Source organism: Psittacula echo (assembly GCF_963264785.1).
Source record: "Psittacula echo genome assembly, chromosome: 5".
Classification (NCBI taxonomy): Eukaryota; Metazoa; Chordata; class Aves; order Psittaciformes; family Psittacidae; genus Psittacula; species Psittacula echo.
The window spans coordinates 26172500-26197056 of NC_137739.1; the positions used below are offsets into that span (position 1 = coordinate 26172500).

The following is a 24557-nucleotide window of genomic DNA, read 5'->3' on the forward strand; positions in this document are numbered from 1 at the left end:
CATTAATTTCAGCAGTTTTGTTATGGCTTATTTGTAGTATGACTCTCATTCTTTCAGTCTACTTTTGTATCTCTACTACACTATGACCAACTCGTAGCACTCGCTGTGTTTAATTTTCTAAACAAATCTACTCAAATGGTCATTTCAATTTTGCAATTATTAAAGACAAATAATACCATAGAGTTTTCCATATATATATATGCTTTATAACAATGAGATAATCTCATTAATAAGGACCAGATAGTATTTAGGGAAGATGCTGGGCTCACCTCAGCCCAGATTTTGTACTTATTTCTTCCCAGCTCTTCACCCTTCACTGGAGGAGGGCTCGATGAGGTTTATTTTATCTACCCACTGCAGCAGGACCCACACACCTGCACCCCTGAACTGTTCATACTCACATGTAGCCTGTGCTTTCAGCTACCAACTGCTAAGGAAAGAGTCAGAAAAACATTGAACAGGGATTCAGCTCAAAATCACTCTTTAACACCCTGTACATCTGTCACCTCTTTCAGCCAGATATTAATGGGATTTTGAGCACCCAGCTTTCTGAGCTTTGACTCCCACGTTATCTTTGTGATACCACCAAGTATTTTCCTGCTACTCCAAAGCCATAGATGCAGCCTCCTAAACCAGGTCTCAAATAGAGAGAAAATACGCAGTGAAAGGCTGAGTTCAATTCCCAGCTTACTGTTGAATGGCTTGTGACATTGGCCAACTCACAAGACATCTTTGTGCTTGTTGCATGACTTGGAAATGAGGAATGCAGGACTTGCCTTTCTTTTGTAAAGCACTTGGAGATCAACAGATGGAAAGTTTGTTTTAAACTACATAGTCTTTGTTCTCACTTTTGGTTTTGTAGGCCTCAGCAGCAACTGTTATTGACTTCCTTGTTTTACCTGTTGAGTCATCACTTATTTCACTGTTGGTCTTTTTAGGTCTTTCCTCCCATGGCAAAACAGACATACTTTTATTTCATAGGATGCTGAGGTTTGCTGGCATTAGATACTTTTATAGCTCAAGTAGTAGAGAAGTCAAGGCCATCCATTTTCAGTGAAGGTTTTTGCATATGTAATACTTAGTTTTTATTTCCAAGCTGTTTATTCTTCCTGAAAACTTATCCTGATTTTTTTTTTATGGATTCTGTGTCATCCACCATCATCTGATATATTTGATAATAGCATTGCAGAGTTCCTATAGCAGTGATAGTGGTTTAGGTGTAAGATAAGGGAACCATGCCTCAAGTGTTCTGAGTTTTTAGGAAACAAAAATAATAGTTCTAGCTAGTTTCACAGTTGAAAGACTCTTGAATATACGAAGTCTATCAGGACACACATTATTAAAAGCAACTTCAAGAGAACAACCGGAATCTGGAATTAATGCCTTATGTAACATATTGGCCAACAGATGCTTTGTTACTCCCTTCACATTTTTACAAGTATGTTATATCTAATTACCTGCTCATGTCTTCACTACATGTCCTTTCTTTGCTTCTGTAACCTGTATGAAATTATTCAAAAATGCTTGTCATTACTTGAAATTAGCTAGTGCAATACACTGTGTGTCCGAACAAATGAACCAAAATCAGGCTTCTGTGATTTCAGCTATATGAACAGGTATTTATACTTAAGTTCTATTTTAGTCAGTAGGGTCCTTCAAAGGTAAAAGAAGATGCCTGATCAGTCTTGAATCGCTAAATGTGAATTTCTCGTCACTTGAAGACCTCATTTGTAGTAAATCTTGAAATATATTTCTAGGATATCTGTCTTCCAGCAAAGACATCATGCTTGTATTCAGTTTTGTTGTGACACTGCTAGAGATTTCTGAATACCAAAATTTGTTTATATATTGTTCCTCATCTTATGTTCCAGTGGCCTGAGTGTATATTCATTTTGGAGCCAAAATTCAAAGTTCAGTGAGTAGGTTTGGTGTGTGCAAGCACTGAGAACAGTGCTAATCAACTTAGAGTAAGTATAGAATTTTATACTTTACAGTCTTTGTTAATTACTGCTAAAACACTGTTTGGCAAAGCAGTTATTAATCTTTTGAGGATTTGTGGATGATGAAAAAGTACACAAACTGTGTCTCTCTATATAACTAGTACAAGAGCCTGATACCTAAATTCTTTTCCCAAAATGTATGGGTAATTCTTGGATTTTCCAAGCAGTAATTATTTACATAGCCTTTCAATTTAAAATTCTTTGGAGATTAAGTAGTAATGGCAAGTGGTAAATATTTGCATATTGTGAAGTCATTACCGCACAATTGTGTGATAATCTCCCAGAAAATATCAAGAATTATTTATCTATTGGACATCCAGCCAGTGCTTCATTATAGTCCAATGTGGCACAACCTGTTATTGATCTTTTTTGTGAAAATTCACACACCAAAATATGCTATAAGTTTATAAAGTTCCTATTACTTTGCATGTACTTGTTTGCTTGCTGTTCATTATTGAGACCTTCTTTCAAATGGAGTGTCAGGATTACTACACTCACCTGCTGTTAACAACACAGACTGTTGCCTGCAATTACAGTTTACCTAAACTTCGGGGGAATATCTGAATTCATCTTTAAATTCTCTGCTGTCATATGGGGAATGTATGCAACTCATTGGGTTTTGTCCCAGTGCTAGCAGTTGTTTGTAAGTAGTTTTTTAGGTAATGAAATCCATTTTAGGATTTGATGTATTAGCTCTTTAATTTAATGTTTTAAAATAAAATCAGTGATGGAATTAGATTACTAGAATGTAAAGGTACAGAAGTCAAATATAACCCTCTGTCAAAGATAGGCGTAATGTCTCATTGAAGAGACATAGTCTTAAAATACCTTATTTTCAATCCAATATATGAATTAATATTAAAATTGTGTTGATGTACTGATCTGAATACAAATGTGCAAACACATGAAGCCCATGTGATTCAAGAGCTTAATGTATTTATACAGGTGCTAGTTGGATCTCATTATAGAGCTTTAACATGAGTCTATTATTTTCCTATTAAATTTTGAGATGGTTACTATGTACAAAAGTTGAGGCCATTCTAAGAACATTTTCAATTTTTTTACTTTTTTATACTTAATCCAGTGGAAGGACTAAAAAATTAAATATTATTATTACTTAAATTTTGTGAGCTTTTTAATTTCTTTAGAAACTGATGAAATAAAAATGGGAGGACATATCTCTGGGTGTTATAAAATATTTGACAGGAAATCAGAGGAGAACTAGAAATTAGAGCAGAGTCGAAAAGAGAGGGGTTTTATCCTAATACAGAATACAGATGAACCAAGGTTGATTTGATTATTAGTAGTAATAATAAAATTGCAGTACAGTAAGAACTCAATCCAGTAGAAACACACAGTATTAATTTCAGTCTGTAAGTCTGAGTACAGAGACTGTACATGTTATTTTTGCTGGTAGAATACCATGCTTTATACTGAGACACAGGAGATGATACGTTTATTTGTAAATAAGTACTCACAAATACACACAAATAATTACTTAAAGCTATGTAGATTCTGCAAATTAATTAGTAGGACAAAGCAGTCTTTTTCTATAATTGCCCTTCCCAAAAGCTGGTTAAACAAATATGTCTAGTTTCCTATTGTTTTGAAACTAGGCTTTGGTTAAGCCCTGATATTGCAATTTTACCCTTAAAAGATAACGTCTCTCTAAAACAGCAAGCACAAAGTAAGATATAGAATGAATGCCCAGCCCAGCCTGCACAACAGGCTTGCTACCATGTTGTTAGAATTATTACATTTTGGCTGAACTAACTAATTAAGAAGACCTGCAGTACATCTAGCAAGACTGAAAACTTTTCAGGACTGGGTTGGGGTTTGGAGTTTTTTTATTTTTGCATGCAATTTAAAACAATGCCTCTTCTAGCTGCCAAAAAACTCTTTCCCTGAATCTCCTCATTCCTGGCTTCCCTCCTAACCATGTCCTGGCTCACCTCCAGAGCTGCCAAGTTTATGCCAGAAGCAGGAGGTAGATTTGTATGGGGCTGGAGGAAGATCTGGAGCTCTGTTAAATTTCCAAGCCCAGATGGGGCAACATGATTTGTGTGTTTATGTCAGGATGCCATACATCACAAGTATCTGTGTGCTGACGTCAGCTTTGATTGAACATTAATGTGCTGAACGCTGCAAACTAGAAAATACATGATAGATACAAATCTATGGCAACAATGCCACATAAGCAAATGTCTGTTTGGTGTGGCGATTCACTGTGCGAAATATTTCCCAAGATGCACTGCATTAAGCCAGGGGAATATTTTGACACACTTTAAAAACAAAACCATAAGCATCAAGTAAACAGACTACAATTTAAGAAAGCAAACCTATTAAGAAAAACTGAAGCCAACATTGACATACGTATCATTAGGCAACTATTGAATTACTGTCCCTCACTTTAATCTTTCCAGAATTAAGGCTAAATAGGAGAGATGCTATTCTTGTGGTTTGCAGGACTGTTAATGATGAGGATACCTTGCTGATGGCTGACCATCTTTCTGTCCATTTTTTTGAACCCATTTTTATCCAAACCAGCAAGCAAAAACATGAACAGACAGCAAGTTTTTCTTGAAATGGTAGAATATTTTTTCCATACTGAGAACTAGGTTAGATTCCAGAAATCATAATTTTGTTTATTTATGTACCAGTTTTGTTTTGCTTGCTAATACAAATGTCATCGAGCAGCCTGCTGAAGAACTGGAAAGATATGGTCATTTCTGGTCTGTGGAAATCTAGAGATTGCTGGCTACTTCAGATTTATATTTATGTGGTTGCCCCTGTAGAATAATGTAACCAAAAGTTTCCATTAATATGTAGTATACTGTCTCTCTCTTCCTAGAAGAGGAAATAATTTGCAAGTCAGCTTTAATATTTCAGGGGTGGATATAATAGCAAAGCTTAGGGATTGATGGGTAGACAGTGTTCTTTTAACTCAGATCACTCATGTTCTTTTAACTCAGATCCTCATAAAGGAAATTCTTTAGTGTAACACTGTTTCATCATTATCCATCGTTAGACTTTGTAGGTAAAACTGAAGTTCCCTGATTCCATGGGGATAGATCGTTTTGGCCTGTGCACAAGTACCATCTTTGAAAAGAGACCGGTCCTCGGGATTTAATGCCATCTGGCCCATAAGGTGGGGAACGGAGGGGTGTAAAGGTGCCATGGGATCTGTGGATTTAGGCCTTGTAACCTGGTCTGTGCAAGCAGGCCACAAGTTACTTTATGTAGTGGTCAACAAACAGAATTCAGATTATTCTTTGATGAGAGAAGGAAATGTTCAGCTTTCATGTCTGCTTTGTAGGCCTCTCTGTGACTAGGAAATAGACTGTCACTGAAACGTCGGTTCCTGAAAGCAATTGGTGTACTCATCGCTATTTTGATAAATGAACCTGTATGTCAGTACAATGAATGGACTTTTCCAACTTATCAAGGGATGTTTCCCTTCTCTCTGCTCCTAATTACTTTACAAATTGTTAGTATCAAATACTTTAACAGTATTTAAATTGGCATTTCATAAGAAGTATTGCTTGTATAGTTTATGAAAGAAGTGCAGAATGTACAAAATGCTTTAAAATCCATAAAAAATGCAAAACTAAAACTTGGAGCTTCTTCATACTTGGAATGGGTATTTTGAGGTGTTTGATCTTGATACCCATGAAAGTATGATAGGTATATCGCCTACAGCCATCAAGAACAAAAGTATACCCGCTGTCCAAGCAGCTTCAAGATAACAACTTCTTATCTTAAAGAAATATTTTGCTTTTTAGAACAGATTTGTCTCTTTTTTTTCTTTTTCTTTTTTTTTTTTCTCATTAAATACTGACATCATCAAATCATTTAAGAACATTTAATCTGGAGTTACCTGTGAAGATCTCTTTTGTCACCTTTGAATGTTGCCTTCTGCTCCATAAAATTAAGTAAGGAAAACTGCACAGAAAACAGCTTATTTAAGGCACATGGCGCTACACTGTTGCATGAAGCATAAGGCATCACCTACCACAAATGTACTGAGAAATTCTAATGCAACTTGAAGCCTTAGATTCATATGTTGTATAGAGAGAAACTTTTAGAAAGAAAAATACTGGAGGAAGTGCTTGGGTTTCCAGGGTTTTGACTGATGACCAAAATGAATAATCATGTGGGTTGTACTTGCTCAAAATCTTAGAGATACGCTTAAGTGTATCCAAAACCAAAGTTTTCAGAGCACAAACAGAAGCTGGGCATCTTGACTCCTAGTCGAAGTCAATGAGAGGAGCTCAACTGCAACATAGGTTGTAAATATCTCTGATATGAGCAAATGCTGATGTTCTGAAGATTTAGGAAAATATTAATTTTTTGCTGAGTTAGCCCTTTTATAGTTTCTCCTTGTCAAATACATGTTTTCTTTAGACCGAAATTTCCTTAAAAAAAAAAAAAATAAAAAAGCCCTTTAATGTAATTTCTAAGTATTGATGACCTATTTTTTCCCCACAGTTTGCCATTGAGAAGACCAAGGCTTACTCTATGAACATTAATTACCTTTTTCATCACATAGGATATGTATTTTGTTTCCGTGTCTTACAGAATAAAGCAATTATGGAACGTGTAACAAACTTGTCAGATACGGTAGTTGGTCTTGAATCATTTATTGGCTCAGAGAGAGAAACCAATCCATTATACAAGGACTACCATGGTAAGTTCCATCTTTAGCAATGCAAAAAGTCTGCCCTGAGTGTTTCTAGGGCACTTAGTGGCTTACCCTCCAATTGGGTATCTGCTATAAAGTAGCATTTGGTTTCATTTTAGAATAAACCTCTTAAATGTTTCTCCTTGCTAGCCAGGCTTGAGTTAGGAAAATTTTCAGTAAAGTGCATTAAGGCTGCAAAGGAAACATGGCAACTCCTTGCATGTTGTCAAGCCATATTACGGAGGCATGGCTCAATCAGATGTACATCTCAACAGGCAGGCTTTGGGGAATTCACATGCAGAGGAGCCTTGGCAATCATCTGACCAGTGAGCTGAACCTGTCATGAAATCAATACTTTTGATCTGCCAAATTTTAAATAGAGAACACGGGGAAACATATATTATATTAAGGTGAATAAACTGCTAAATGGTATGCTATATAAACTTGATCTAAAAATAATGTTCTGGTTTTCAGCTTTACGTTATGGCACTTAATACATTTAAAGAAATGAATATGGATATGTGTGGCATGGAAAATACAAAACTAATTTTGGTACAAAATCATGTAGACTTTCAAGTGATTTATCTTCAAAATGTGGAATGGTGTTTAATCTTGTTTGTTGTTTCCCAAAGACTATGTTAGCTGCTTCAGCAGAACTATTTAAATTTTAAAAGACTAGATTAGAAGTTATGCATAGCCAAAGCAGTGAATGAGAAACAATTTTAGCTAATCCAGAGCGGTGCTCCGAGGGTGGATAAATTACAGCTATTATTATTATGATACTACTGGAGTTCCATAGAAACCTTTAGTTGAAAGTAAACTGCTTATCCAAAACCTGTTGTAAACATGTGAGAATGTGGCAGTGTTTTCCATAGCAGCATACACAGAAAAAGAAGCAAAGATGGTGTTGAGACACCACTGTGTGTATGCAGGCTGTAATTAATAAATCAGAGAAAAATCTTTCTTACTCTGAAAACAGTGCACATCTCATTATCTGAAAAAAGGTGAACAAAAAAAAAAAAAAATGTGAACAAAAGCTAGAATAATTTGCCTTATTATTTTTCTGACTGTATAATGGTGCTGTGGGATTTGTTTATGCTAGCATAATTCTGTCAATTTGATACTCCCTTTCTCAGGGAAAGGAAAAAATTCTTTAAGACAATGTGTGTTTTAGCAGTTATTTCCTGGGTTCCTGTAAAACTGTATGCTAAATCATTTCTGGTACTACTTAATAAAATGATATGCCAATATATGTAGCTTTTGAGGTTTAGGCAACCATAATTTAACATTCTAAAAAAGGTATTCTTGACAGTTTTAACTTTGTGGATTCCTTTTGCTTAAGAATATATTTTAAGATGATTTAATTACTGCAGATGGTGGAAGATTTTGGCATTCAGTAGAAGCTTACTTAAATTATTGCATTATTTAATGAATCCTACACAAATAATTTTATTAAGCTGTCTTCAAATCTAAATGATTGGAAAGTCCATATAATAATAGAAGAATTATATAAGTGATTTTTAAGTAAAATTTTTAGAATACTGTATATAAGCAACCTGGTGTTATACCTGGTATTTCTATACATAATAATTCTATTTTGAACTCACAAGCCAAAGAAATAATTCTCCTATGTCACCAGACTGGAGACAGGGATAGAAGGTTTCGAAGTATAAAAATATTTTTTAATACTATTGAGAATTTTTGTAATTGGTACCCATAAAAATGATGCCTTTAAAATTATTTCTGTTTTAGGAAACTTTCTACCCTTATTCTTCCTTAAAAAGAAAAACAAATAAAACCAAAAAAAATACTTGCCTTACTTTAAATTAGGGTTTTAGTGCTTGGGGGTTTTCTCACAGCTGCCGTTTTCAAGTAAGTTGTCTTTTATAAATGTTCAGTATTTCCATTTAGACGGTGACTTTATGAATAGCAAATATAGGCCAGTAATTGAGAAGCCCTGTAGAATTTTCCTGGGTTTCAGATGTAGGAAATCACCCTTAGGTTGTTCAGAAACTATATTAGGCTGCACAAAAACCATCCAGCGTCCTTGTCAGAAAAAATCAGCTTGAGCTTTAGCTGACAGAATGCAGAGCTTGCAGTGCACCTAGTACTGCTAAAATCATCTGAACAGCTCTGTAAGCTTCCTGCACAAAGAAAATGTATTTCTCCAAGCATGGCATAGGGGTTAAAATTTCTCAAAAAGCAGGATCTAAATCAGTATTTTCCAGCAACTTGTTTTCAAGTCGTTTTCAGGGCGCAAAACGAAGGACTTCTCATTAGAGCTTCAGTGGTTATCACTAACCCATAAGCCTTGTTTTGCTGGCTGCTTACTGGTGCATTTAATAAAATAAAGATCACTCAGTGGTGCCGTGGGCAGCATGCAAGGTGATAGCCATATTTGCTTACTGTAAATACAAGAGAAAATCACACACAAACCGGCTGTAGTTTTGACAAGTACTAAGATTGCTCTTTACATCTGTACTTCTGTACCAAAGTGCAATTAGTTTTCCTTGCAAAAGGATTTCTGTTTATCTTATTCTGCTTGATTACTTGAGTATAATCACACCGTTTGCTTCATTGCTCCTGGTAGTAAGCTCCAGTTTAAAAAGGGGAGGATGAGTGTGTAAATAAACAGAATTCTGCTGTAAGACTAATTTATGCATCTAGATGACAGCGTTTTCTAAATTCTTTTTCCTCCTTTACTCTTTCTTTCCACCAGGTTTGGTTCATGTACGTCAGATTCCTCGGCTTAATAGCTTGATCTGTGATGTGTCAGACACGAAGGATCTTGCTTTTAGATTAAAAAGGAAGCTGTTCACCATTGAGGTAAGAGAAACAGTTTTGTTTCACTATTTAGAACCCAAAAGGTGGAGCTAATCCCATCTCTTATGTTTCGTGTTGTGAAATGCATGAAATATGCATCAGATGTTGTAAATTCATTTCACTCTGGTTTTGCTCTTCAGAACAGCTTTATAAAATCCTGTAATATGACTTCTAATTAAAAATGTCTCATTTGCGGCACTAAATCGGTCCGTTATAAATAGTTTATTTGGGTTTAAAATGCACATAGAAAGTAGGCCACAGCCTTCAATAACAAAGTGTGACATGTTTCTAAGGATGTCAGGAGCATATTTAATTAAATGTTAATGACTTGCTCTTACTTGTGTTAGTGGGTGGGAAAGTAGCTACATGTTATTACCTCAGTAGAGGGATTTTAATGTATAATGCTGCCTAAAATTGTGTGTGGTATGAGGGATAAGTGTCCTTATCAGTATTCAGAAACCATTTTCTTTGCATTACTGAAATCACCTTTCGCTCTTTTATGTCATTTTAAACACAGTATCATTTACACTAATGTCCCTAAGTAAATTTCCTACTAAATTTAAACTTTTTTCTGTGACCTTTATGCAGACAGTCCTGATAGAAGGCAGTAATACAAAAGATGTATTTCATTTTAATCTTGCTAAAGAGCAAATGAACATAGCACTATTAAGCAATTAGAGCTGATGTATTTATTAACCAAGTAGTGCTTAGAGATGGAAGATGGCTTTCAGAGCCCTGTGATAGTCATTGGTACAGTCTGGGCAAATTTTTTTTAACAAAGACATAAAACAGCCAAGCATCCCTGACAAACCATTTTGTTTAATCTCCTTTCAGATGAAAAGCTCTTAAGCAGGCCACTTGTCTTAACTGCTTGAAACCATAAAAAGAGAGAATTGCCACCAATAAATTAGCATATTTTTTACACCATCACCAAATGATGGTCAATGTGGCTTGGCACTGCTTTGGTGTTTGGGACTTCACCCTTAAGTGACCACTTTGGCCCTTATTTGACCCTCTGCCCTTTTTAGCTGGCCACTTGATAAGGTAACTTAAGGGTTCTCTCTCTTCACTGCCTCCTCCCCTTCACAATTGCAAGTAGCCCTAACCTATAAATCATTGAAAGGGCCCTATCAAGTGACAAATTAAGGTGCCCTCCTCCTAATTAATGGTCATCAATGTCTTTAATTATCTAATCCTATTGAGAGTAGTTAATAGTTAATCAGGTGGCCAGTCCTTCATGCAGGTCATCTCTGCATGAGTGCTAGAAGTTTCACATCTAGAGGTATCCTTTTCAGAAGCCACTTAAAGGCAAATACATGGAGGAGGACTTTTTTCCCAGAGACATTCATTCCTTCATAATGTTTCTCACTTTCCAGGGAATGTGGTTAGTGAAACCAGTTAACCCATTTTAACAACTGCTTTTGAGCAGTACATTAGAAACAAATACCTTAATAACATCTGTTTGGTTTTGAAATACAAATGTTCTTAATATTTTCAGAAGTGCAGAGAAGCATGCACCCTCATTTCACAGCATAGTAAATTTTCATTTATTATGGCTATGAATGAGAATATTTGGGTTTTTTTTCCTCACTGAGTCCTGACTCAGAATATATTTTTTTCTGTCTGCTGTATTTGGGATTCCAATTTGTAATGCAATTTGGAAGGAAAAAAACCCAACCAAAACCAAACAAAAAAATGACAAAACCTTTAGCAGGATTCTCTGTAAAAAGAATGGAATTAGCAATGGGGCAGAAGTGTTGGAAATGGGTGTAGTGGAACTCTTGAAACAACCTGTTGCCCTAGACTTGCATGGATGACCTGCCTGTATAATTTCTCTCTTTCGTGCTTAGCTGCATCCCCTTTAGAATAACTTCAGGTTTTGTTAGAGATGTGCTTTCTATAAGCTGCTGAACTGACACAAACTAGCTGGTTTTGAACATGCAGGGTCAGTGTCCTACTGTGATCTTCCTGTATACATTTCAGTAATCTATATATATATATGTTTTTCTTCCTCGTACTATTAGGGGTGGCAGCTAGGCTGAGTAGTACAGTGATGTCCATAAGAAAATGGGAGCAAGGGAAAACTGAATTAAGAAGGAATGTGAATAAGATGGGTTTCTGCAGTTAGAGTGTGTTGTGTCAGCAGTCAGGTTTGGTTCTGGTGGTAAGAACAAAGCAGCACAGCACTGTGTGTTGTGTACGAGCAACAGTGTACTTCGTACGAAGTACAACTAAGTTGATGATTTCTTTAGTATGTAGGTTAAATGTGAAGTAAAAATGTATTTTGAGTATGTTACAGTTTTTTAAAAGCTTCTGCTTAGTTATGTACACACTTTCAGGTGAAAATATTGACCTCTACTTGAAATGCCATTTTAAAATCAAATTATGTAAGAAAAGTTAGAAATATACAACCTGTGATTTATGGCAAAATTTCTCTAAAAAAGCTTTTCATCACTACATCATTCTTTTTTGACAGTTTAAAATAAGGGCATGGGACATGGATTTTCTCAGCTCTGGATTGCTTACCAGTTAAATCACTTTAGGGTTTGGCCCCCATCTGTAAAACAACTTTAAATGTCAAATCCATTTTATTAGATTGCAGTTTTGTGGGAGGGACTCCTCCTCTTCGTAGTCTGCAGTCATTGAACTGTTGCAGGTTTTCCTGTATCTTCGTCATCAAAATGAGATTGACTGAAATGTATTCTGAAGGGATTTTTTTTTTAATTGAAGATTTTTTTATTAATATTTATGAGTGTTCATTTTTCATTTGTAAATAATGTGGTAGACCCTTTCAAGGAAAATTTACATGTTTATCATAAAAGGTGCAGTAGCTCTATCAAGCTTTCCCAAATCTTCACACATTAGTTCCTGCTGATATATTATTATACGGAATATTATCAGAGATCTGTCTTATGTGCATACCACTTTAAAGGATACAATTTTGAAGTTAGCCTGTCTAATCCTATTTCTTCCCACTTCGGAATCTTAATTAGAAGGAGATAAAAACCATCATTTGACTAAATTATTGTCTTGAATCTGTAGCAAAAGGTATAATCCGCAATTGGGCCAATTAGCGTACCCCATAGTTAGCTATGCTGAGGCAGGAAACTTGATTAGATCTGACACCAGCCTAGTTCCCACTGTTGTTTTGCCAGGTATGATGGTCAGACTTCAAAGGGCTTGAGGCATCAGCAGGGCAAGGTTTGGAGGCCAGCTTAGGTCCGGTCGTTAATCTCTCTGCTAAAACCACAGCAGCCCTCTCACAAAACAAGCTTACACGACACAATCATGCGGTATTAAAGTTTGGGTTGAGTCATGCCAATTTGCCTTTGATTTTCTGATGATTGACTAAAAGATGGCTACATGACTAGACACATACTGAAAGTTTACTGATTAGATAAGTTCCCCAAATATTTGAAATATTTTTTGATTTCTCAGTTAAATGATGTGACAACCCGTTCATCGTAATGAAACTTTTCAGCAGAATTGTTCTTGAAGTATTTTTTGCTTTGTTTGTAACTCTGAATGTAACTTTCCTCAGCATTTGATAAATTTTACGGGGACGTTAGGTTCATAGTTTTATTTGATAGAACTCAGTCTTTGTTGTTCCAAAGCCTCCTGTATGAAAACTAAAGGGATCTGTGCCTAGATTTGATTTTTTTCACTCCTCAAAATTTCTAAGGAAATGTTTGCCTTTCTTATTTACATATGTTTACAATTACTTGCAAAAAGGGAATTTCCTCTTAATTATTTTCCACCTTACTGTCGATTAAAGTGCTGTTCCAGGGCAGCGATTACATAAGTGTTCCTTTCTTTTGCAGTCTGATTTGTTGAAATATTGCAGTAACAGTGACATGTTTCCATTCTGAGAAGAGCCTAAGGCTGCTTTAGTATTATTCCAAATGATTGAAATTGCCATCTTGCTGACTTTCCCTTGGGCAGCTTAAGGCCTGTTTACTTTTGTATTTGTTTCACATGTTCCCTCTGAGTTTGGCTGGCAGGACATCATTACCTGGTTTGACAAGACAGTTGGAGAAGATTCATATTTGATTAACTTCCTTTGTTACTGGCTGATCAACATAAACCTCTGAAATTATGTGTTTAAAGTTAAAACTTTTGATAAATTCATATAAATGTTTGCAAATAGGAAAGTTTATGAGTTTAATTCTCTAGTTTTGTTTCACTGCTAATTTTTTAAGTATTCAGGTAACAGTCAATTGGTAATAGTGTAGAAAATAAGCTTTTTCCTACACGTTTTACAGTACAATTTTTCAAATAAATGCCTGTTGTGACATTTTTATCAGAGAGCCAGATGTAAGAGTACGAGCCAGATGATATGATTTTCTTTTTAATGGGTGTATAGTACCTGTGCAAACCAGAATAGAAATGTTTAAAAGAGAGCTCAATTTGAAACCAAGTGTCATATGCTATATAAAGAATTGCCACACAGCAAAAATATGTAAGTTTACAGAGCTTAATGTTTGAGCTCAGAAGATTCTTTTCTGAGAGGTGTTTCCTAATAAGAGAAGAAAGTCAGAATGAGAGGATTCCTGTGGTAAGCAAGTTGTTGGTTTCTCAGTGGCAGGCAGATGCAATATGGTACTATGGAGCACGCTGCAGTGCATTTTTGCTAGTGGTAATTGCCAGAGTAAAAGGTTATGTTAGTCTTTGGAAGGAAACATAATCACAAAACTCAGCAATTAGGTCTATATAGAATTAAAGTAAATGTATGACTCAAAAGGCATTAAAATAATGTCCTTTCTTCGTCTATCAATAAAGGACTATGAGAAAATTAATGATTGCCAGAATAAGCAAGATTTAATTGCAACTCCAAACATTCATGTGTATGCTATGTGTCCAGCATTGGTATCTGGAAGGAGACTTAAAACTCTTTTCTTGTAAGATGGTTAATTTGGCAATTAAACCCAGGAAATGTCTTAGGTAGCTTCCATCTGAATTCTCTGTATTTCTACTTTCAGGGTTTTTTTATACCAGCCGTACTGTGATAAACTTAATTTTAAAGGAGAAGTGCAATTAGCCACTGCTGTACATTATTTACCAAAAGAGGTGGTAAGACCAAGTCAGACCTGATGTCTGCAGTGCTTCAGTGTGGTATTAGCATCACACAGTTTGGTCCTAAGAGACTCAGGAGATGGTGGTGTCAGTAAGTGCCAGAACTGTGCTCCTTGAACGTTTTGTAGTTATTCATTGTCCCTGCCCATGGAAGGGGGGTTGGAACTAGATGATCTTAAGGTCCTTTCCAACCCTAACTATTCTATGATTCTCTGATTAAACACATCAAGAACAGATACAAATGTAATGGTTCAGGGTTATTCATGAGCAATGAATCAACCCAATCATCAGTACATATGGGATCAGCATCTATTTAAAATACACATATATGCCATACCAACCTCTCTATTAGTGAGACTAGAAAGTGCCTTTTGTACCTCTAACAGCATCACTTCTTATAGGCTTCTTCCAAGAAAATTTGAAGCATCTTTCATTAATGACACCCCTTAACACTGACTATATTTCACTGATGTTTATAAAGTTGAGCAATTTTGTAAATAAACAAACACATTTGAGTTAATCAACTATTTTAGGCAATATTTTAACAAAAAGAATCTGTGAGCCCGTGAGCTGACAAAAGGCAAAACATTGGTTTGTCATAAATTTCAGTAAGGTCTATAGCAATTGGAAATGAATTCTTGTTTGCTGAGATAAGGTTCACACATTGTAACACCAACGATAATATATGCTACATGATACATATTGTAATATTGAGAGCTCAGTCAATGTACTTTGGTAGATAAATCGTGACAAGACTTGACCCCATGTTAGGGCCTTACAACCTCAGAATGGAATCTGCTTTTACCAAGCCAGAGGGTAACACAGTTGTGACTGCCCCACTGTTCAGTGCCTGGAGCATAAGTGAAACTCTACAGTTTTTCCTGGCTCAAAGGTGAGACAGAACTTTTCTTTAAGGTTGCAGAAAGTTTATTTCTTTAATTTTCTAGTGTAATAAAATCATTGGGGCCTCTCATCCCCATGTGCTTGAGAACACAAGTACCCTTGAAGCTTACATGTAAAACTTCTCTTTCTCCTCAGCTTACCTTGAGCAGAGAGCATCATACCTGTGGAAGACTGTAGTACTGAATGCTCCACTTCAGCTCGGGGACTCAAATGCAGGGAACTCTGCACATAAAACTAAACTTTCTAACAGAGAGTGGTAAAACATTGTAATAAAATTCAGATTAAATTTAAGCCAGTCAAACCACTGTTACATTCATTTTTCCTGGCCTTTTTTCCTATGATATTAATAAAGACATTACCACTGTTTTATTTAAACATAGTTCAAAAGATACTAATTATAACACCATAAAATTTTCTTAATCTAAAATTAGTAATACGGCAAAAAGATTCTTCTGCAAAACTAATTATATCATAATTCCAAGCTCCATTTTGCATTATTTCATCTAGTAGCCAGTTCAGGTTATTTACCTGGTATGGTGTACTTCACTGAATTGTTTTGTCAGATGCTGTCAAGCCAACGTACTATTGTTAAAGAAAATCAAGCTAAATCATTTTGGCATGAGCCTTGCAGGAATAAGGCACAGAATATGAAGGGTTTGATGAAATCAAGGATTTGATTTCAATATTGTAAAAGACTACCTGTCAAAAATGTATTACATTCTTTCAAACAATTTTGAATAAATAAATGTGTTTAAAATTGTGACAGTACAATTTAGATAAAGTTTTGGGAGATTATTTTTAAATTGTAAGAACTTGAGCTAAAACAATACTCGGAGTGCTCATAGTTAAAAAAAAAACCTTGAATACTTATGGTACATAGAACTGAAGTCAAGTGATAAGTTTCATGAGGTGTATGGAATTTCAGAACACTTGTATATTGTGAACATGTGGACAAATCTAGTTTGAAATTATCACCTTATTGTGTAATACAGAATAATGTAGATTAAATTATTTTAATGTTCTGAAGATGAACATAGGAAGGTACTGTTAACTTTTAGATTGCATATGAAGATTTATAGTATCCTGAAGTTTATTTCATAATTAATTTTGATTTATGGGTTGTTTGAGATTATATAAGTGTAACATGAAGGTTCCATTCTAAACTTTAACACTTAAAACACAGCGCATCTGCAGTTCCTTGTCAGTAAACAGAAGTCATATATATTTTTATTAAAACAAATAATTATGTTGTTTAGAAATATTTATACCATAATGGTGTTTTTGCAATGGAAGAACAGGCAACAAAGCCATTAATGCAATTAAAGGTCACTGGTACATATTGTAATGGACTGCTCATTTACAGGATCTATGTTAAGGGTCAGTGCTGCAGCATGAATTGAATTGGCCTTGTTCAGTCTGTAAATGAATGGCTCAAGTTATCTTTTATTTGCCAGAAAAATGAAGTAGTTGAAATATTCCCACTTTCTTAGTATTAGAGGACGGGTAGGCTAAAGAAATCGATTTGTTCATTAAGATGTTGATTGGTAAAGATTAAAAAACTCTTTATCTACAAGGTATATATTTTTCACTAAAGTAGTAGTGCTCTTTAGGTATAAGTTAGATACTGATGTTGAGTGTTTAAGAAGCAGAAAGAAATTAAGCACTATACACATAGTTCTCAGCTGGAACTGAATGCCACCTCTATTAAATGTTTTTTAAAATACCAAGTTTTAATAAAAATAGGATATTTCATAGTTGTATGATGTTCTCACTTTGCAAAGAATAACAAATTTAATGATGCTGTTACATGTTCTGTTGGTGTCCTAAACATAAGGAGGACATGGAGCAAGTCCAGAGGAGGGCCACGAGGATAATCAGGGGGCTGGAGCACCTCCTGTATGAAGATAGGCTGAGAAAGTTGAGGCTGTTCAGCCTGGAGAAGAGAAGGCTGCGTGGAGACCTCATAGCAGCTTCCACTGTCTAAAGGGTGCCTACAAGGATGCTGGAGAGGGACTCTTCATTAGGGACTGTAGTGATAGGACGAAGGGTAATGGGTTCAAACTTAAACAGGGGAAATTTAGGTTAGATATAAGGAAGAAGTCCTTTACTGTGAGAGTGGTGAGGCACTGGAATGGGTTGCCTAGGGAAGCTGTGAACGCTCCATCCCTGGCAGTGTTCAAGGCCAGGCTGGACAGTCTTGGGTGACATGGTTTAGTGTGGGGTGTCCCTGCCCATGGCAGGGGAGTTGGAACTAGATGATCTTAAGGTCCTTTCCAACCCTAACTATTCTATGATTCTATTATTCTGCACAGTAGAACAGATCTCTAAATTTTATACATCTACATTAATGCAGGAAAATAAAAATTAAAGCTTATAGGAAGTCAAATGTTCTCAAGCACCGCTTTACATTATACCTGAACCTTATTGAAATACATTTAAGTAGGAGTTCAGGGCTGTTACTGAAAAGAATGAGAAGAGGATGAATTTACATCTCTGCATGGTAGATGCATATCCATCTGGATCTCCTCATCTCAATACTGTTTGTTATGCTTTGATTATTGATCTTTGGGCAGAAAATGATTCAAAGTACTCTGTAAAGTAGGAAACTGTAAGGTAGCCCCATCTAAAACTTGGGAAGGATTAAAATGTCATTTTGTAGGTCAACAGAGCAAAGTTGCCAAATGTTTGCTATGACTAGTAGCATGCATAATCAAACAAATTCCAAACTTTTTTTTTGTAATCTCGCAAATTCAAGATTAATGCTTAACATTTCCAGTCTTATGAAAATATTAGTGATTTTGGATGAACATAATCTGTAAGAAACCACACATTTGTGGTTTCTTTAAATTCTTCACCTCTAAAAAAAACTTTTTCATACCATTTTGCTCATCTCTTTGTTTTACTGATTCACAAAGAATATTACCCTTTACTGAACCTTAAACATACAGGAACATTTTATTAAGAGCAAACTAGTCTTACTATTCTTAGTCTGAAAGACTTAACAAAAGTGCCGAAATGAGACAGGAGGAAAAAAATATACATAGACTGCAAAGTACTGCAGGTGAAGAAAAAACGTTCTGTAACTGTTGTGCAAACACAAGTTTCTTCTTTGGCCAAATTATGAGGCATTATTTGTGACTGAATTCCAGAATACATTTTATTTTTATATTCTTGGCCAAGAGGATTGTGCAAAAAGTAGATTGTCATAAGCAAAATGGCTGAGGACTATGGTGCCTAGGGCATAAATAGATTTTGGTCATGCTCTCTATTTTTTTTTTGCTCTCTAATTTTTTATTGCTGTCTATCTCACAGTTGTTTTAGTTGCTTGTTATTGGTTTTATTTTTCTTTTATTTTTCTTGGTTGTATTACATCTGGTTTTCAAAGGACTCTGTTGTTATGCATAATGCAGTTTTAAAATTTTTAATTGCATATTAAAAGCCAATAGCTTTTCAAATATCAAGTGAGACTGTCTCCAAGAAGATTGTTTATTGCAATTGAAGAGGTATTTCTGGCCAGCTTACTGTTAACACAATGTTAACCCCCTTCAGAATAATATCTTGAATTTTAATGGGATTACCAAGTTGCAGTTCAGCTCCCTCTTTCCTCATTCCTTCCTTCCTTCTGAAGTATGTGAGTGGCAACTGTATAGAGTGCAATAACCAAAGCTTTGTATTGATACCCAAAAGTACATAAATAAAGTGAATTCGTGTGCCCATTTATACCAGCCATTGGCTGCTTGACTTTCAGAAAACAGCTGGTAGCACTCACTGAAAATAATTAATTTTAAATGGCTCATTTCAAGTATTTAAGGTTTGAGAAACCCATAGTTTCTAGCTTGTGAAAATACTGTCTGTAGGCTCTTCATCTTCTTTCATCCTACTTCAAGTCTGTTATAGCAAAAATCACTGAAGAATTTTCACTTAGATGTTCATTAAATTCATATGCTTACAGATCAGTTACCAAACGGGCTTACCTTTTCTTCATACTAAATCACTAATCTTTGAGCAGTGTGCCTGCTTGAGTCATGTTTAAAAGTAAAAGCAGAAAACTTAGATGTGAGAGTGGTGAGGCGCTGGCACAGGTTGCCCAGAAGCTGTGGATGCCCCATCCGTGGCAGTGTTCAAGGCCAAGTTGGATGGGGCTTGGAGCAACCTGATCTAGTGGAAGGTGTCCCTGCCCGTGGCAGGGGGCGAGAACTGGGTGAGCTTTAAGGTCTCTTCCAACCCAAACCAGTCTGCGATTCTATGAAGAAAAAAAACAAAACAGTTTATCACTTTTAAGTAGGATGAGAGAACTACTGTGCAACAGGAATCAGTTTCACCTTGCATGCAAAATGGTGCTTGCCCTTCTTAATATAACCTCATTGTTTAATATTTGAAGTTTTAAAATCTTCAGTAATCTTTGCTAAGGAGCTGTACATTCACTTGTTTTGAAAAAGATAGGCTCTGTGTGACCCCAGCATGGTAGCTGAGTCTTAAGGAAACTTCTGAATGATTTAATACAATATTCATCACTTTTTATTTTAAATCTCATGTATCATATAAAGAGGAAATGAGTAAACTAAGGAAGACCTTGTTCTCGTTTTAGTATTTTTGGCTTAAAGACATAGGTGTCCTGAATTGGTAGCGCTTACTTGCAGATTGAGAGTAGGAACCACGTAGGCTGTGGTGAAGCTACACTCTCGGGATTCGCCAAGGAGAGTCTGCTTGTAGATATAGCCACAGCTTGTACCCATCCTGATAAACAGTATGTGATGTATAGAATAAACACATCCCTCAGCTGCTTGAGCAGCTATATATCACTAACTGGGCAGCATTTTATTTTCAGCTCTTTATGATGTGGTGTTATCCCTTGATTTCATCTCTTCTCACATTGATTTATTAGGGATTTGGTAATGTGTTGCCTAATCAATAAACACTGCAGTCTTTTCAGGGAGTTATGTCTCAGGTGTGTAATCTAAAGCCCCTGCGGCAGCACCATATACTTCTTAATCAGTACTTCTCACATTTTGGTACAAGGCTTTGTAATTCTGAGTGGATTACAGGTTTCCTATGCTGCCTCAAATGACCTTTCACAAACCTTTTGCTACCAGAGAGTAGGGTTGACAGGAGTTATATGAGGTTTTGCTCCTATAATATAGAGGAAAATGATTCTCCCAGGATGTTTATTAAGAAATACGAACCAGTATTTCATTTGTAATTCTTGTTGCTGTTAAAATAAGGAATTAATAAGAAGAGAATCCAGTATTTGTGTTTAGATCTGATCCTCAACAGTAGCATAGCCATGGGCTGTTTGTACTTGGTCTACATCATCTAGACTAAAAATAGCCTTCCTGTCATTTTATTGGCAGAGTTTTAGCTACTCCTTTAACTCTGTTTAAAAATGGATAGAGAGAAAGACAGCATGAATATTGAATGTGTGCAGATATTCCAGCGAGTAGCTAAAAGGAGATTCCTGATGCTTAGAAGGACTGTATACTTAAATGGAATTCACATTTTGCTTAAGTAAAGAGGCATTCTGCAAGCTATTATCCTTAAATGTATTAGGTCAAGTTTTATTTTTGTGTATGTGTCATTAAAGTATCTACATTCAAATATCTAGGCATTAACATGTAATTGTTTTATTTTATTAGTGTCCTGCTTAGGTTTTTTTCTTTTTAGGTTTTCTTTACATTTTGATAAGAACTTACAATGAGGTATTTAATTTCTCAGCAGTTAAATAAAAAGACACATTATTTCTAATTTTTCTTTTAATCAAGTAAGTTTTTGCAAAGTAAGAAGACAAATCACTATTGCCTGCTAAAATCTTGAGCAATAGTCTGAAACTTCTGGTAGTTTTATGTTTTGTTTTTTGAAAACCTGTGGAAACAGCAAAGGAAGAACTGGCTTGTGCTTGTTCTGTCCTAAGAAAACATGGGCAACTTTAGGAATTTTCAGGGCCACAGCTGCAGTATGGAAGAGACACAGTTTTGATGTGGACTTGCATCTGTGTTGTTTTTTTTCTTGATCTGAAACAGGTATTCTGGCTTTGGAAAAGCAATGGGAATTAGATTCAGGTTACTGAAAAGCCCCTAAACCTACAAATGAAAATTTTGCTGTGTTTGTAAGGTAGAAGGGTTGCACTGAAAGCGTTTTTGTCAGTAGATTACTCATATCCTCATGTAAGAAGCACTTGTGTAGTCTGAACTAAAAATTATACACATACATGGTGTGCTCTGCTTTTCCTTCTCCTTTCTTGTTCATCCACACCATGGTGTGGATTTGCATCCTTTATGACAACATTATTCTGCACATTCAGTGTAGAAGTTATCTGTGCCCACACAAATGTCTGTAATACCGTTTTGCTGCACATGCTTGCTTTTAATTATTTTTTGTTTCTCTAGTTTGTGTTTTGAAATTACATTGTTACTTTGCAAAGTTTACCATTTACTGAAGGTGCGGTAAGAGCACACGTTTGAAAACAAGGTACATTAACTGCTGCTTTTATAGAAGATTGTTAATGTTTTTACAAACAACATTATGAAGAGGAGCAATCAGCATTGCAGTTTTTACATTATAGCATCTGAAGTAAAGGAAATAATTGTGATCTATTACAAGTGCATAAATAGCATTGACATGGGAGGGTATAAGTTTCCAGAACTCATAATCAAAACAGAGTATTTACTGGAGACAATTAGGCGTAAGTAGTGTATTGTTATATGCACAATCTAGACAACTGGTAAGAATATCTATAAATAAAGCAGAATTTGTACAAAGCCAGAAACATTCTGTAGAGATAATTTTTACTGACAGAAGTATCACCATTTATACCATAAATACCATATTAGTGAATGAATATTCGAACTATTTTATGAGTGTTTTTTAACCTTTTTTTTCCCAAAAAAGAGGAACTATGGTTCCATACAAAATTACGTTCCAAAAAGATTTACTGTTCTCAGTATAATAAAAATATTATAAAATTACCTCCTATCTTGAAAAATCGAACCAGCTGTTCTTGTTTCAAGTTTCATCTAATATATTGTTCCGTATGGTCATATGATAAACACATTATTCCTTGAACAGGAACTTAAGAGTAAAGCTGCCAGGAAGGGGTTTTGTTGTCAGAGTAGTTCCCGCCTCATATTTTGTAAGAGATTTCATGGTCCCATTGTAAAGAGTGGATGATTTAAAACGTGTTCCCAAAATAAACTTTCCCATTGTCATTAATGAGGATGGATAATACTGAGTGACAAGTGCATTAGGAATGACACAGAAAGAGCTGTTAGATTTGTCAGAGCGTATCACTTCAGGCAATGAAACTTGAGGACATTCTCTTTTAGCAATTTTTTGCTGTTTATTAGAGAAACAAGGGTTGTGATTGCTCACACAGGTGGATTTTATTGTTTTGTTCATTAAATGTTTAGGTACCTTTGAAAAGGTAACGGTGATAAATACGACCATTATGCTCCACTGCAAGGGGCGCCAAGAGTTGCTTTGCTTACAAACAATTCAGCAAAACTCATATACCTTGTAATTGTTTTTAAAATGTTTATCTGGTGGTTAACTTTTAGTTTGCAATATTGTTACAGAACAGGAATATTTGAGGTTATATAATAAGAAGTGTGAGGAACTGTCATACTGAAGCTTCTGGGATGAAGAAGCTTAAAATTAGGACACTATACATGTAATATACATTGACTTAAAAATTGTATTTCTCCATAGAGAAAGACTTTTTAAATATTTATCACTGGATAATTAATAATGTATGACTTTTTCTGGTGTTTAAAATCTTTCCAAACTACAACATGCCTATCAATTTCCATTTTGAACATGCAATTGGTCACTTTTTCGCCTTGATTCATCTTGCCTGGCTGCCAACCAAATTTTGCCTTTGTGCACCTTCTTGACACTAATAATGACTGAGTTTCTGTTCATTTGCGTGCAAGATTTCCCAAGCAGCAGTTTGAGGCTGGGATAAACTATCTATCATGATTGCGTACAACTAATCTGCCTCAACCAAACCACCCAATGATTGAAATTGCATTTGACAATTCACCTCTCCTTGGCGTGCCTGAGGTGAACATAGCTACAGACCATCCCCGGAAGGGCATAGCAGCTCCTCCATATGTTAGGGAGGATCCTTTTATTTGTGTCAAGAGACTTTTAGCAAAGCATGTGTACACAGAGAGGAATTTTTTTCTTGGACTCCCTTGTTTTCAGCTTCATGGCTGCTGCTTTCTCCTAACCAAAGCATTCTGGGTTTGTGAAGCATCTTCTGATTTTTAATTTAAAACTGTTAAAGTCTTTCTCTGAGACAAACCAGTGCAATATTGGATGGATGTGTAGGAGGTAAAAAAATTCCAGAGGTATTTAAAATGTCATGTATTGTTTGTTAGAATGTTATGTTATTAATAGATCAGCAGTGATAGTCGAACTTCAGACAAGATGCCTGTTACTGTGTTGACCTTTACCAAAGCTTACACCTGCTTGGAGCATTTTGGTAATACACCTAAGAAAGAATGACAAAGCAAAAACTGCTTCTGTTCTTGTAACCTTGAAATCTTGTAATTTTTTTTCCAAATTGTAAATTTATTCATATTGCGTATGCTTACTGGATTGAAAAGCTGTCTGTCAGCTTTCTGTGTCTGACAGTTACATTGTCCTTTCAACTAACTACTGTCCATTCCTGTTGATGGAAAGGGCAGTTTCAGTGGTGCGCTCATGAAAGCTTGACTATCAGCCTAATTTTCTGACACATCAAGTCATAGTCCTCTCCCTTCTTAAAACTGAAATACATTTTTTCAGGCTTTTTCATTCAGCAGATTAATTCCAAGCTGAATTAATAATATTTTTTAAATGCTTGACAGCTGAATGTGGTACATGTATCTATTTTAGTTGTGGGGAGGAAGCTAAGTAATACGAGTATCATGCTTTCTGTAGTGCTTCCAGCTAACAAGTCCAGAAGAATCAGGACCCTTTTGAATATATAAATCTTAGTAACCAGCTGCTCTGAAGGCAGGGAAGAATAACTCAGCCACACAGCCATGCTCAGTTCGCTTGGTATAGTAGCAGTATGCTAAATTTACCCCTAACTTATG

General features: G+C 35.6%; 1 protein-coding gene across 1 annotated transcript in view; it reads left to right on the forward strand.

The window, feature by feature from the left end:
• ELP4 (elongator acetyltransferase complex subunit 4) overlaps positions 1-24557 on the forward strand; it is a gene marked incomplete at its 5' end in the record, with an annotated part of 146339 nt that overhangs the window by 59382 nt on the left and 62400 nt on the right. Inside the window, 2 exons of the mRNA XM_080617202.1 lie at positions 6579-6687; positions 9401-9507. Of these exons, the coding sequence (XP_080473328.1) occupies positions 6579-6687; positions 9401-9507 (216 nt within the window). The remainder of the gene's footprint in view (positions 1-6578; positions 6688-9400; positions 9508-24557) is intronic.